Below are 13,848 nucleotides of genomic sequence, written 5' to 3'. Positions count from 1 at the left end.
TTTTTACCCTGTGTGTGTGTGTGTGTGCGCGCTTGCTTGCTGGAGGGATTAAATTTGAATTCAGTTCTCTGATTTTTCACAATATTCACATATGGGACCTAGAGTCGCCATATTCTGAAGAGCAAAAAAGAGGACACATTGGCCAACTTTTCACTCTGGATCTCTATGATAACTGTCATCATGAAATAGAGGCCGTGTCCTAGAAAAAGAGTGCATATGGCAACCCTACCGGCGGCCTGATCAGATCCATAGAATGGGGTAGCCCAGGGGGTCAGCAAGCTTTTTCAGCAGGGGGCTGGTCCACTGTCCCTCAGATCTTGTGGGGGGGTTGGACTATATTGGGGGGGAATGAATGAATTCCTATGCCCCACAAATAACCCAGAGATGCATTTTAAATAAAAGGTCGCATTCTACTCATGTAAAAACACACTGATTCCTGGACCACCCGTGGGCCGGATTTAGAAGGTGATTGGGCCGGATCCGGCCTCCAGGCCTTAGTTTGCCTACCCATAGAGTAGCCACTGTGGGCCCTTCCAGAGGCTGGATTTCATCTTCCATCAGCCGTGGCTAGCACGGCTCAAAGTAAAAAAAGGATTGGAGTTCTAACTGAACAACCTCTGGAGGGGACCACATTGCTACTCCCTGCCCCAGAGCAGCGTTCTCCAATCTTAGGTCCTCAAATGTTGTTGGACTACAATTCCCATCATGTCCTTCGGCGAAACTGGCTGGGGATGATGGGAATTGTAGCCCAACAACATCATTCTCACAGTTTTTAAAAGAAATTACTGGACAGGAATTTACTCTCAAGGCGACCTCCTGTGTTAGGAGAATCCCTTAAATTTATTTCTTTTTTAACATGTCTTCACTGAAAGGTTTTTCATTATAGGAGCGAAGGGAGAAGACATAAAGTGACCCCATTGCAAAATACAAACATAGGAGGTTTTGTCAAAGCCGCGCAACCGTCTTCTGAACAAACTCTTAAGAGAATTACAGTGGTACCTCGGGTTAAGTACTTAATTTGTTCCGGAGGTCCATTCTTAACCTGAAACTGTTCTTAACCTGAAGCACCACTTTAGCTAATGGGGCCTCTTGCTGCTGCCATGCCACCAGAGCCCGATTTCTGTTCTTATCCTGAAGCAAAGTTCTTAACCTGAAGCACTATTTCTGGGTTAGCGGAGTGTGTAACCTGAAGTCTATGTAACCCGAGGTACCACTGTATTGGTGAGGAGAGTTTCCCTGCCTGAAATCCTGCAGAGCCATTGCCAGTTTCCTTAAAAGGGACTGAACTCTATGGAGCAAGGGTCTGAGTAAAAGACTGCTTCCTATGTTCTTGCCTGGATAGCTCAGTTGGTTAGAGCGTGGTGCTGATAACACCGAGGTTGCAGGTTCGATCCCTGTATGGGAACTCTGAGACCTCGTTTGCCCTGTACAGTTAAAGCAGCATCCTATCCCTATAATAATAATAATAATAATAATAATAATAATAATAATAATAATAATGAAAAATTTGTATTTATACCCCGCCCTCCCCAGCCAAGACCGGGCTCAGGGCGGCTAACAACCAATAATAAAAACAAGTTGATTAAATTACAATTTAAAAGATTAAGATACAACATTAAAACATTAGGGTGCAATCTCTTCATAGGAGGAGAAAGGAAAAAGAGAGGGAGGGAATCAAATTGGCTCCAAGCCAAAGGCCAGGCGGAACAACTCTGTCTTACAGGCCCTGCGGAAAGAAATCAGATCCTGCAGGGCCCTGGTCTCATGAGGCAGAGCGTTCCACCAGGCCGGAGCCAGTGTTGAAAAGGCCCTGGCTCTGATTGAGGCTAATCTAACTTCCTTAGGGCCCGGGACCACTAGGGTGTTGCTATTTATGGACCTTGAGGCTCTCCGTGGGGCATACCACGATCTTATGAAAATATAATGGCTTCCCCCAAAGCATCCTGGGAGCTGTAGTTTGTTCAGGGTGCTGAGCTCAACTCCCAGGGTTCCCAGAGAAGAGGGATGGATTCTTAAACCACTCTGGGTATTGCAGCTCTGTGAGGGGAATTGGGGCACCCTAAAAGGGCTCTTTAAAGTGGCGTTATGGGCCCCATCTGCACCATACACTTAAACAACTATCATACCTCTTTAAGCAGCCCCTTTTCATAGAATTGTAGAGTTCAAAGGGAGCCCGAGGGTCATCTAGTCCAACCCCCAAATGTGGGGCTCGAACCCAGGACCCTGAGATTAAGGAGTCTCATCCTCTACCGACTTGGAAAAAGCCAGTGTGGTGTAGTGGTTAAGAGCGGTGGTCTCGTAATCTGGGGAACCGGGTTCGCTTCCCTGCTCCTCCACATGCAGCTGCTGGGTGACCTTGGGCCAGTCACACTTCTCTGAAGTCTCTCAGCCCCACTCACCTCACAGAGTGTTTGCTGTGGGGGAGGAAGGGAAAGGAGAATGTTAGCCGCTTTGAGACTCCTGAAGGGGAGTGAAAGGCGGGATATCAAATCCAAACTCTTCTTCTCTTGTCTATAACCTCAGAGAGCTGCTGCCAGTCAGTGTTGACAGTACTGAAATAGGTGGACTAGTGGTCTGACTCGGTACAGATTTCAGTTAATTGGCAAGAATGACTAATATATGTAGATCTGTTAGGTCAGGTGTGGGGGACCCTTTGCCGTTCCAGATGTTGCTGGACGAGCTCCCGCCGGTGGGTGTCTTTCTAATTTATTATTATTCGCTTGGTTCATTCTTCTGAATGCCCTGTTGAGGCTGTGAACTTCACGGAATGCTGTGAAACTTTATAAAAACATGGTAGATAAGTGAAATAAAAAGTTTCTTTTTTTAAAAAAAGAAGAAGCCTATCTCCCCGTTTTTTGCTCAGCTGCCAAGATTAAGTGGATCAGGAAGATCGCACATTTTTGCTTTGTTTTTAATTTATTTATTTGTCTGTAAACATCCATAAGAACAGGGACGCAGGTGGTGCTGTGGGTAAAAGCCTCAGCGCCTAGGGCTTGCCGATCGAAAGGTCGGCGGTTCGAATCCCCGCGGCGGGGTGCGCTCCCGTCGTTCGGTCCCAGCGCCTGCCAACCTAGCAGTTCGAAAGCACCCCCGGGTGCAAGTAGATAAATAGGGACCGCTTACAAGCGGGAAGGTAAACGGCGTTTCCGTGTGCGGCTCTGGCTCGCCAGAGCAGCGATGTCACGCTGGCCACGTGACCCGGAAGTGTCTTCGGACAGCGCTGGCCCCCGGCCTCTTGAGTGAGATGGGCGCACAACCCTAGAGTCTGGCAAGACTGGCCCGTACGGGCAGGGATACCTTTACCTTTACCTTTATCCATAAGAACACAAGAAGAGCCTAGCTGGATTAGATTAGTGATATTATTATTATTATTATTATTATTATTATTATTAGGCATCCATCTGACTGGGTGCCTCAAGCACAGTAAAAAGTCAAACATGCATGTGGGAAGTTACAAGCCGGAACTGAGTGCAACGGCACTCTGCCCACCTGTGATTCCTAACAACCGGCAGTTATAGAATCATGGAATTGGGGGGACGCCAGAGATCATCCAGTCCAACCCCCTGTCTCTGACCAGAGAAGCCGCGTTTAGCCATCTTGGGCAATAGCCACTGATTGCCTTAATCTCCTCCACGAATTTGCCCAGTGCTCTGTTACAACTGTTCCACACAGTAGTGGTAATCAGTGGCTCCTGTGGAAGTGAGTTCCACAGTTTAACTGCACGAAGAAGGACCAAATCCTTGAGTATTCAGCTTCACTGAATACTCCACGAGCTCAGGCAGGGAGATTTATGAAATTATGTAAGTTAATGGCAAGAGTTCCAACACTTTCTTCAGTTTAAGGGCCACATGACAGGGAGGCAGAGGAGAGAGCAGAGACTGTATGCAGAAACAAGCCTGCAGCACAAAGGTAAAATTTGCTTTTGTAATAATAATAATAATAATAATAATAATAATAATTTTTTATTTATACCCCGCCCTCCCCAGCCAAGACCGGGCTCAGGGCGGCTAACACCAAATACAAAAACAACTGATTGAAATACAGCTTAAAAAACAGGATTAAAATACAACATTAAAATGCAGCCTCATTTCAGCGGAAACTCAATCAAAAACTTTTTGGGGGATAAAAACGTCACGTCTTCACCAAGGCTAACTATCCAGACTGGTCCTCCATGGGCCAGAAAAAAAACCAGGGAAGTCCCCGGATAGGAGTTCCAACACAGAAGAAAAGAAGAAAGAGGGGAAGGGAATCAAATTGATTCCAAGCCAAAGGCCAGGCGGAACAGCTCTGTCTTACAGGCCCTGCGGAAAGAAATCAGATCCCGCAGGGCCCTGCTCTCCTAAGACAGTGTGTTCCACCAGGCCGGAGCCAGTGTTGAGAAGGCCCTGGCTCTGGTTGAGGCTAATCTGACTTCCTTAGGGCCTGGGACCTCTGTTGTTGTTGTTGTTTAGTCGTTTAGTTGTGCCCGACTCTTCGTGACCCCATGGACCAGAGCACGCCAGGCCCTCCTGTCTTCCACTGCCTCCCGCAGTTTGGTCAAACTCATGCTGGTAGCTTCCAGAACACTGTCCAACCATCTCGTCTTCTGTCGTCCCCTTCTCCTTGGGACCTCCATCTTTCCCAACATCAGGGTATTTTCCAGGGAGTCTTCTCTTCTCATGAGGTGGCCAATGTATTGGAGTCTCAGCTTCACGATCTGTCCTTCCAGTGAGCTCTCAGGGCTGATTTCTTTCAGAATGGAGAAGTTTCATCTTCCAGTCCATGGGACTCTCAAGAGTCTCCTCCAGCACCAAAATACAAAAGCATCCATTCTTTGGCGATCAGCCTTCTTTATGGTCCAGCTCTCACTTCCATACATCACTACTGGGAAAACCATAGCTTTAACTATACGGTCCTTTGTTGGCAAGGTGATGTCTCTGCTTTTTAAGATGCTTTTTAAGATGCTGGGACCTCTAGGGTGTTGCTATTTATGGACCTTAAGTTCCTCCATGGGGCATACTGGGAGAGGCGGTCCCGTAGCTACGAGGGTCCTAGCTCCCCCCCCCCAGGGTCCTCTGGCCCTCCCCACCAATGACATGGTGCAGGCGGGAACAAAACCCATCCCTGCAGAAGGTCCCAGGTTCAATCCAAGAGCACCAGAAGAGCCTGGCTGCAGGATCAGGCCGAAGGGGACCCCTCTAGTCGTAGAATCAGAGAATGGTCGAGTTGGAAGGGATCCAAGGGTCATCTAGTCCAACCCCCTGCAATGCAGGAATTTCAACATGTGGCTCCATAGTCATTGCGGCTAGGAGTAGCCGTGGACAGCCTTTGTCCAATCCTCTTACAAGTTACCCACATTGGTGGCCTTCTGTTGATGCCTCAAGTGGGAGGGAGTTCCATAGTTTTATCTACATGCTGCATTCTTTCGTCTCCGCTGAATGTTCCAACATTCAGCTCCATTGCATTTGTCTGGGTTCTAGAATTATGAGAGGGAGGGGAAATTCACTTTGCCTGCACCCCATTCTTAACGTTTATACGTCTCTCTCATGGCCCTCTCTGCCCTTCTCTAAACTTACAAAAGACCCAAATGTCGTAAGATTTCCTCTCTCTCTCTCTGTAGGGGATTTCCTTTTCTTTCTTTCTTTAAATTTATAGGACTATTTCTAAATTAGCGACTCATTAAAAAAAAAATCCATAGCGGGTTCCTTTGAAAATAATATTTATTCATTTTTTAAATAAAGGGGATGGGGAAAGTAGCGACTAGAAAAAAATGAACATGTTACGTTGTTGAAATCTAGAAAATAAAATAAAATAATGGTGATAATAAAAATGCAGGGAGTACAGGAAGTGTTTTCTTTCTTTAAAAAAGAGTTTTTAAAAAATGAATAAAATTTTTTTTATAAAAAAGAATAATAATAATATTGTTGGAAAGGGGATTTGTATATGTAGTTAAAAAGGATATTATTGGTGAGGGTACCTGGATCAAGGCTAAGGCAGCGGTGGCCACATTACAATTATTTAAAAAAATTAAAAAATAATTATAAACAAACAAATTTTAAAAAATCTTAGTCTTACGATCCCTGTGGCACTCGTCAATCTGCCTCGCCACAAAGCCCCCCCCCCTTGTCTTTTCCAATGCAATAGCTGCAGCCTGTATAGTTTATTTTTGGCATTTTCAATTTCACACGCAATAACTGAAAGAACGGAACAGAAAACGCAAGAGACATAAAGTCCCCTCCCCGCTTTTGGGGATCCTCATATGATGCTTTTCCTTCTACATCTCCTTCTCCATTATTATAAATCCTTCGACAATCCATACTTCCGAATTTTTACAACAGGCTTTCTATCAAGCCTACCGATGAATGTGATTGTTTGCAATCATTTCCCAAATACTGTACATTATAACCTTCCCCTGTTCTCTGTTAAATTGCGCCTCTTCCTGGTTTCTAATTCTTCCTGTAGGGTTCCCCCCCCCCATTTCAGCGTAAATTCGTCAATTTTATAGCTGCTGCCTGTGCAGTGGCGTAGCGTGGGTTGTCAGCACCCGGGGCAAAGCAAGTACAGTGGTGCCCCGCAAAACGAAATTAATTCGTTCCGCAAGTTTTGTCGTCTAGCGAATTTTTCGTCTTGCGAATCACGAAATCCCATAGGAATGCATTGAAAATCAATTAATGCGTTCCTATGGTCAAAAAAAGTCCAAACAAAGCCAAATTTGGTACAACAACAGTTTATTAACTGCTCTTTAAAGTCACACATACTGTAAAGAGCAGTTCAAAAATTGAAGGGAAAATAAATTAACTTTATAAACAAAACATGTCTTTGTTTTTAGACAAAGGAAACAAAGCCGCGAGACGTTTTCGTCTTGCGAAACAAGCCCATAGGGAAATTTCGTCTTGCAAGGCAAATCGAAAACGGAAAAACCTTTCGTCTAGCGAGTTTTTTGTCTTGTGAGGCATTCGTCTTGCGAGGTACCACTGTAATTTGTGCCCCCTAACCCGTGGATTTGCGCCCCCTAACCCTAACCCCCAGATGTTGCGCCCGGTGCGGCCGGCCCCCCCTGCACCCCCACGCTACGCCACTGAGCCTGTGCAGAAAGGGAAGAGGGATTATTTGGGGGGTTAAATCCGGAGAGAGGCTCTTCCCAAGAGAGGAAGCTGGAAGCGCGTCTTGGTGCGCTCCTGCCCCGCTTTTCCCACCCGGGCAGAGCAAAGGGTAGAAGGGGGGGGGCTCCATCCTGCACCGCCTCCTCGTGGGTCGACTCTCCTGCGTTGCTCCTCTAAATGTGAATGCGGCTGCTGCCTGCCTGCTTTGATTTCTCTTCGGGTGCCACGGGGTCAAGGCGGGTGAGTTTTGGCTCAAGCGCCTTTGCGCATCTCTTCGCCGCGCGTCCTTTGGTTGCTGCAGGAGGATAGAGAGGGGACCATATCCTCTTTCCGTCTGGTTTCGCAGACCTGGGGGCTGGGTGTATTTGGAGACTGGAGAGAGGAGCGCCTGAGTGCAGAAGGTCAGGAACAGAGAAAGCAGCCCCTCCTGGAAAGGCTGAAGCAGACCCCTGGTCCATTTAGCTCAGCGTTGACTAGAGACTGACTGAAAGTCTCCAGGGTTTGGGGCAGGAGGCATTCCCAGATCCACTTGGTGTGGTTGAACCCGAAACTTTCTGCATGCAAGGCAGTTGCTCTACCACTGAGTCATGTGTGGGACTTGGGTGGCGCTGTGGTCTAAAACACTGAGCTTCTTGGGCTTGCAGATCAGAAGGTCGGCGGTTCGATACCACGCGATGGGATGAGCTCCCGTTGTTCTGTCCTGTCAACCTAGCAGTTTGAAAGCACGTCAGTGCAAGTAGATAAATAGGTACCGCTCCGGCGGGAAGGTAAATGGCATTTCAGTGCGCTCTGGTGTTCCGTCACAGTGTCGTGTTGTGCCAGAAGTGGTTTAGTCATGCTGGCCGCATGACCCAGAAAGCTGTCGCTGGACCAACGCCCTCGGCCTGAAAGCGAGATGAGCGCCGCAACCTCATAGTCACATTTGACTGGACTTAACCATCCAGGGGTCCTTTACCTTTTACTTAAGATAAAGGGACCCCTGACCATTAGGTCCAGTCGTGGCTGACTCTGGGGTTGCGGCGCTCATCTCGCTTTATTGGCCGAGGGAGCCGGCGTACAGCTTCCGGGTCATGTGGTCAGCGTGACTAAGCCACTTCTGGCGAACCAGAGCAGTGCACGGAAACGCCGTTTACCTTCCCGCCGGAGCGGTACCTATTTATCTACTTGCACTTTGAGGTGCTTTCGAACTGCTACGTTGGCAGGAGCAGGGACCGAGCAACGGGAGCTCACCCCGTAGCAGGGATTTGAACCGCCGACTTTCTGATCGGCAAGACCTAGGCTCTGTGGTTTAACCCACAGCGCCACCCGTGTCCCCTACATTTTACTTACCACTGAGTTATGTCCCCTTCCCAAGGAGGGGAATAAAAAAGGGGTGGTGTTTGGGTGGGTAAGAGGCTTGGGGATGCAAATACAGTGGTACCTCTGGGTACAAGCTTAATTCGTTCTGCAGGTCCGTTCTTAACTTGAAACCGCTCTTAACCTGAGGTACCACTTTAGCTAACAGGGCCTCCCACTGCCACCGCACCACCAGCGCGCAATTTCTGTTCTCATCCTGAGGTAAAGTTCTTAACCCAAGGTACTACTTCCGGGTTAGCGGAGTCTGTAACCCAAACTGTTTGTAACCCGAGGTACCACTGTAGAGGAAAAGTGGTCCCAAGTCATGATTATGATTATCATTGAATCAACTTTTGCATCTGGCTCTGTAGAAGGCAGTTTCCTGCGTTCATATGATTTGGCAAAGAATCATAGAACTGGGGAGTTGGAAGGGACCCGAGGGTCATCTAGTCCAACCCCCACAATGCAGGAATTTCAACGAAAGCATTCATGACAGATGGCTATCCAAGTTCTGCTTTAAAATCTCCAAGGAAGGCGAACCCACCACCTCCTAAGGGAGTCCTTTCCACTGTCAAACAGCTCTGGTTTGCGTCCTGCCCTCCGGAACAGGAGAAAAAAAGCCTTCTCTATCTTCCATGTTCAGTCCCCAAAGGGGAAAACATTGGCTGTTTTTACCAAGAGAGATGCTGAAAGGAAGAACAAGAAGAAACATTTCCATATGTGCTGTTAAATTCTGCCTTTCTGTCTCTTCTTTTCCCTCAGGGACACCGGCTGCCTTCTTGCAAGTTCTATCTCTGTTCCCTGCGACGCGATGTGTTTCTATAGATTGCCCTGTTTTGTTCGAGGGCAGCCAGAAGATGGAGTTATTCCCCTGTGAAAATTGTGAGGTAAATAGTAGCCACATGGAGGTGAGGCCATTGTTTCCCTGAGAGTCAAAATGGCGGTCAGTCGGGAGGCCGGAGGAATCCTTGGCCTCCACTTCCATGCTGAGTTAGAGCAGGGAATGCAGACCAGGGTAAAAATGGAGGAACAAGACCCTGGTGGATTTGAACTCGGGGCAGAGTCCGTGGGGGGGGGGGGGAAACCCTCTTGTGATCTTGAGGCCTGGATTTTCCAAACTGGGAGATGCTGGAGCCATTTAAAGAAGAACCAGGCGACAAAAGGACTCTGCCGTGTTCAGGGTCTCAGGAGCTCCTCAAAGCAGTGAGATGTTTCCACTCAGGATGGGAAAGCCCAGCACTCTGTGGCGTAACACAAAGGCTTTTCCGGCCTCCTTGGATGGCATGGCAAACGCTAACCGGTGGCCCCAAGGCGTGCCGAACTTCCTTGGAGCGTTACCACAGGAATATGGGGATTTGGAGGCCAGAAATGGGGAAGACTATTGGAAGGCGAGAGATGAGACCCGAAGAAGTGAGTCTGCCACCCTGGACATGCAGCGGAAACTCTTCAGGGAATTCCACTACCAGGACGTTGAGGGCCCCTGCGAGGCCTGCAGCCGCCTGTGGCATCTTTGCCATCACTGGCTGAAGCCGGAGAGGTCCTCCAAAGAGTGGATCCTGGAGCTGGTGATCCTGGAGCAGTTCCTGGCCATCCTGCCCCTGGAGATGCAGAGCTGGGTCAAAGATGGCTGCCCAGAGACCTGCGCCCAGGCGGTGGCTTTGGCCGAGGACTTCCTGGTGAGGCAAAGAGAGGCTGAGGAACCAAAACAGCAGGTGAGGGTGCTTCATCAGGATGTCCCAAAGGTTGCAGGCCCTGCGGGCTCATTGGAACTGACAGGGTGGAAAGCAGGGAGGCCACCAGTAGGAGGAGCCAGAGCCAAGGAAGTCCACTTTCAGAGCATCCATTTAAACAGCCGTTACTTCTCCCAAAGAATTCTGGGAACTGTAGTTCGTTGGGAGTGGTTAAGCTTTAAGATAGCCAATTCCCTTCACAAAGCTACGGTTCCCAGTGTTTCCTGGGAAGAGGGATGGGTGAGTGTTAAATCTGTCTGGGAATTGTAGCGCTGGAAGGGAAACGGCCTCGGCCCAGTATACCTGAAGGAGCATCTCCACCCCCATTGTTCAGCCCGGACACTGAGGTCCAGCGCCGAGGGCCTTCTGGCAGTTTCCTTCCTGCGAGAAGTGAGGTTACAGGGAACCAGGCAGAGGGCCTTCTTGGTAGTGGCACCCGCCCTGCAGAACGCCCTCTCACCAGATGTCAAGGAAATAAACAACTATCTGACTTTTAGAAGACATCTGAAGGCAGCCCTGTTTAGGGAAGTTTTTATGTTTGATGTTTTATCGTGGTTTTAATATTCTGTTGTGAGCCGCCCAGAGTGGCTGGGGAAACCCAGCCAAGTGGGCAAGATATAGATATATTATTGTTAATAAAATAATAATAATAATAATAATAATAATAATAATAATAATAATAATAATAAATGGGGTCATTCCTATGGAGAGGCCAGAGGTCCCCCACTGCTCCATTAGTCCATGCTTGTTTTTTATTATTATTATTGTTAATAATAATAATAATAATAATAATAATAATAATAATAATAATAGTAATAATGAATTTTACATCAGCCAACATGCAGTAGTAGTGCTGAACCAACCCTTTTGCTGCATTGTACGTTATGCTTCTTTGCCATTTCAGGGGCTGCCACTGTCGGGAGGCAGGGCTTTGAATTGCACTCCGGCAACAGGGATGACATCGGGGGCTGGACGGACACCGGTGGGCTCAGAGGCTAAAGAGGAGGTGGAGGACCAGGGCTGTGCCAGCATGCTAGGTGAGGTTTTTCTGAATTCCTTGACAGCACTGGTTTTTATTATTATGGAGGGGGTAGGCCATCTGTCTGTAAAAAAACCAACAACATGCATCTCCTCTTTGTCACCCAAAAATCCTCAAACATTGTAGTTTATCCTTGTAGCGGAAATGCTTTGATTCCCTGATCACACCTGCCCTGTACTTTTCCCAGCTCTGCAATATGCCCTTTTTGAGGGACCAAAACCGTAGATGGAACTCCAAATGCATCTGCAGCTGATGGAAGTTCTGAATATTTTGTTTCTGCAGGTGATGGACGGGGACTGAGAACAAGGAGGAGACTCCTCTGATGGAAAATCCCGATTGTTTGCAGCCTCCAAGCCAAAAAGGTGGGCGCCCTGAGAGGCGAAGGGGAAATCCTCTGGGAGGGAGTGCTGCCGATTCTGTCCTTTATGCCAGAAGGAAGGAGGCGTTGGAGAAAAACATCCACAAAGACGATAAACGACACAAGTGTGCCGTGTGCGGGTGAGGGTTCGGTCGGCCCACGGGTCTCACCGCGCATCAGCAGATCCACACGGGCGAGAAACCCGACAAGTGCGTGGAGTGTGGGAAAAGCTTCAGTTTGAAGTCGACCCTCGTGGCCCACGCAAGGACCCACATGGGCAATAATAATAATAATAATTTATTATTTATACCCCGCCCATCTGGCTGGCCTTCCCCAGCCACTCTGGGCGGCTTCCAAAAGAATATTAAAATACTATAATACATCAAACATTAAAAGCTTCCCGAAACAGGGCTGCCTTCAGATGTCTTCTAAAAGTCTGGTAGTGGTTGTTCTCTTTGACATCTGGTGGGAGGGTGTTCCACAGGGAAGGCGCCACTACCGAGAAGGCCCTCTGCCTGGTTCCCTGTAACTTGGCTTCTCGCAGCAAGGGAACTGCCAGAAGGCCCTCGATGCTGGACCTCAGTGTCCGGGTAGAACAATGGGGGTGGAGACGCTCCTTCAGAGAAGCCGTATACCTGCACGCACTGCGGGAAAAGCTTCGCCGTGAGCTCGGACCTCACTCAACACTACCGGATCCACATGGGAGAGAAACCCTACAAGTGCTCGGAGTGCGGGAAGTGCTTCCGGCAGAGCTCCTCGTTCTGCAGCCACCTGAGGATCCACACGGGAGAACGGCCGTTCCGGTGTTCGTGCTGTGGGAAGAGCTTCGCCATGTGCTTGGACCTCACCAAACATTACCGGACCCACACCGGAGAGAAGCCGTCCAAATGCTCGGACTGCGGGTGCCGGTTCTGCCAACACTCCTTTCACCAACCACCTGAAAAGCCACCAGGGAGAGCTGCCTTTCAAATGCTCCGACTGCGGGAAGTCCTTCAGCGTGAGCACGTTCGTTCCTGATCAGACACGAGAGAATCCACACGGGGGAAAAGCCCTACCGGTGCTCGGATTGCGGGAGGAGCTTCGGGCACAACTCTCAGCTCATTTCGCACCAGCGCGTTCACACGGGAGAGAAGCCGTACAAGTGTCCTGAGTGCGGGAAAAGGTTTACCGCTAGCTCTCTCCTCCGGGGACACCAGAGAATCCACACTGGCGAGAAACCGTACAGCTGCAGGGTTTGTGGAAAGACGTTCAGCCTGAGGTCCAACTTCCGCAGGCATCAGAGCACTCGCACGGGGGAGAAGCCGTTTAAGTGCTTAGCCTGTGGGAAAAGCTTCATTACGAGTTCAGATCTTCTTGCACACAAGAGAACCCACGCGGGAAATAACAATAAATAAATAATAATATTTTTTTTTTAATATACCCCGCTCTTCCCGGTTTAAAAACCGGCCTCAGGGCGGCTAACAGCAAATATAAAACATTGATTAAATTGCGACTTAAAAACAGCAGAAAATACAACATAAAATGCAGCATCAATATCAATAAAATTCAAAAATTCAGGGGTCATTTTAGGAAAAACAAAAAACAAAACCCCAGTCAGTGTCGGATTCTCAAGCCTTATCAGAGGGAAACTGGCCACTCTCCAGGCACTCGGCTTAAGATCCTTGTTGACCTCCCCGTCTGCGTCTCCCGGCAGGATACAGGCAAGGTCACGATCGGCGATCCCACTCAGCGTGAGAGGGACACACCACTCCTCCCTCCTCCCTGCTTCCCCCAGGGAGGGGAAAGAGACAGACAGAAATCTATTTACATGTCTTTATTTCTGTCATTGCAGCAGTACAGAGAAACACGTCTGCACTCTCCAGTCTCCAACAGTAGAGAGAGAAACTCCACCCCTGTACTTCCAGTACAGGTCAGATGACACTCTGAGCTAACATCTGGTGCTCAGTACAGTGAATAGACTGCCCCTTTGTTTTCATGGTACAGTCCCAAACATCAACATCCTGTTTTGCATTCCAGCAACTTGCAGCTCGCTCCCGCATTGCTGCTTTTCCGTAACAGTCAGTAGACATCAAATGATCACCAGGGCTAACTGGCCAAGTTGGTCCTACTATGGCCAGCAAGGAGACCAGGGAAGAATTTAAATGTGGGTTCCCAGAAGGGGTTTCTTCATAGAAGAGGAAAGGGAAAAGGGAATAGAGGATCAGGGAATAGAGGATCAATTGTAGATATGCACCAGGAGGTGGGCTTACGATCTTAATACAGTGGTACCCTTGGTTTTTGGACTTCTCCATTGCTGAATGTTTC

General features: G+C 48.5%; 1 protein-coding gene across 2 annotated transcripts; it reads left to right on the top strand.

Annotated features, from left to right (window-relative positions):
• Window positions 1–7,162: 7,162 nt before the first annotated feature.
• LOC309525229 (zinc finger and SCAN domain-containing protein 16-like) lies at window positions 7,163–11,822 on the top strand. Of its 2 annotated transcripts, XR_014216113.1 has the most exons (4): window positions 7,163–7,322; window positions 9,180–10,129; window positions 11,052–11,184; window positions 11,469–11,822. XR_014216113.1 is itself a non-coding variant. In XM_082210755.1 (3 exons), the coding sequence occupies exons 1-3, from the start codon at window positions 9,626–9,628 to the stop codon at window positions 11,507–11,509; spliced, it is 678 nt and encodes a 225-aa protein (XP_082066881.1). In that variant the 5' UTR covers window positions 8,211–9,625; the 3' UTR covers window positions 11,510–11,822. The 2 variants fall into 2 exon arrangements, 1 of the variants encoding a protein (XP_082066881.1); XM_082210755.1 differs by lacking the exon at window positions 7,163–7,322 and having other exon boundaries at window positions 8,211–10,129.
• Window positions 11,823–13,848: the final 2,026 nt, after the last annotated feature.

The sequence above is a fragment of the Podarcis vaucheri genome (assembly GCF_965113315.1).
Source record: "Podarcis vaucheri genome assembly, chromosome: 2".
Taxonomy (NCBI): Eukaryota; Metazoa; Chordata; class Lepidosauria; order Squamata; family Lacertidae; genus Podarcis; species Podarcis vaucheri.
This window is presented reverse-complemented; position numbering and strand designations above follow the sequence as displayed.

Coding starts and splice junctions, on each gene's coding strand:
- LOC309525229 (XM_082210755.1), top strand. CDS start 9,626: ATGTTTCCACTCAGGATGGGAAAGCCCAGCACTCTGTGGCGTAACACA. Junction 10,130..11,051: donor CTGAGGAACCAAAACAGCAG/GTGAGGGTGCTT, acceptor TTGCCATTTCAG/GGGCTGCCACTGTCGGGAGG. Junction 11,185..11,468: donor GGGCTGTGCCAGCATGCTAG/GTGAGGTTTTTC, acceptor TTGTTTCTGCAG/GTGATGGACGGGGACTGAGA.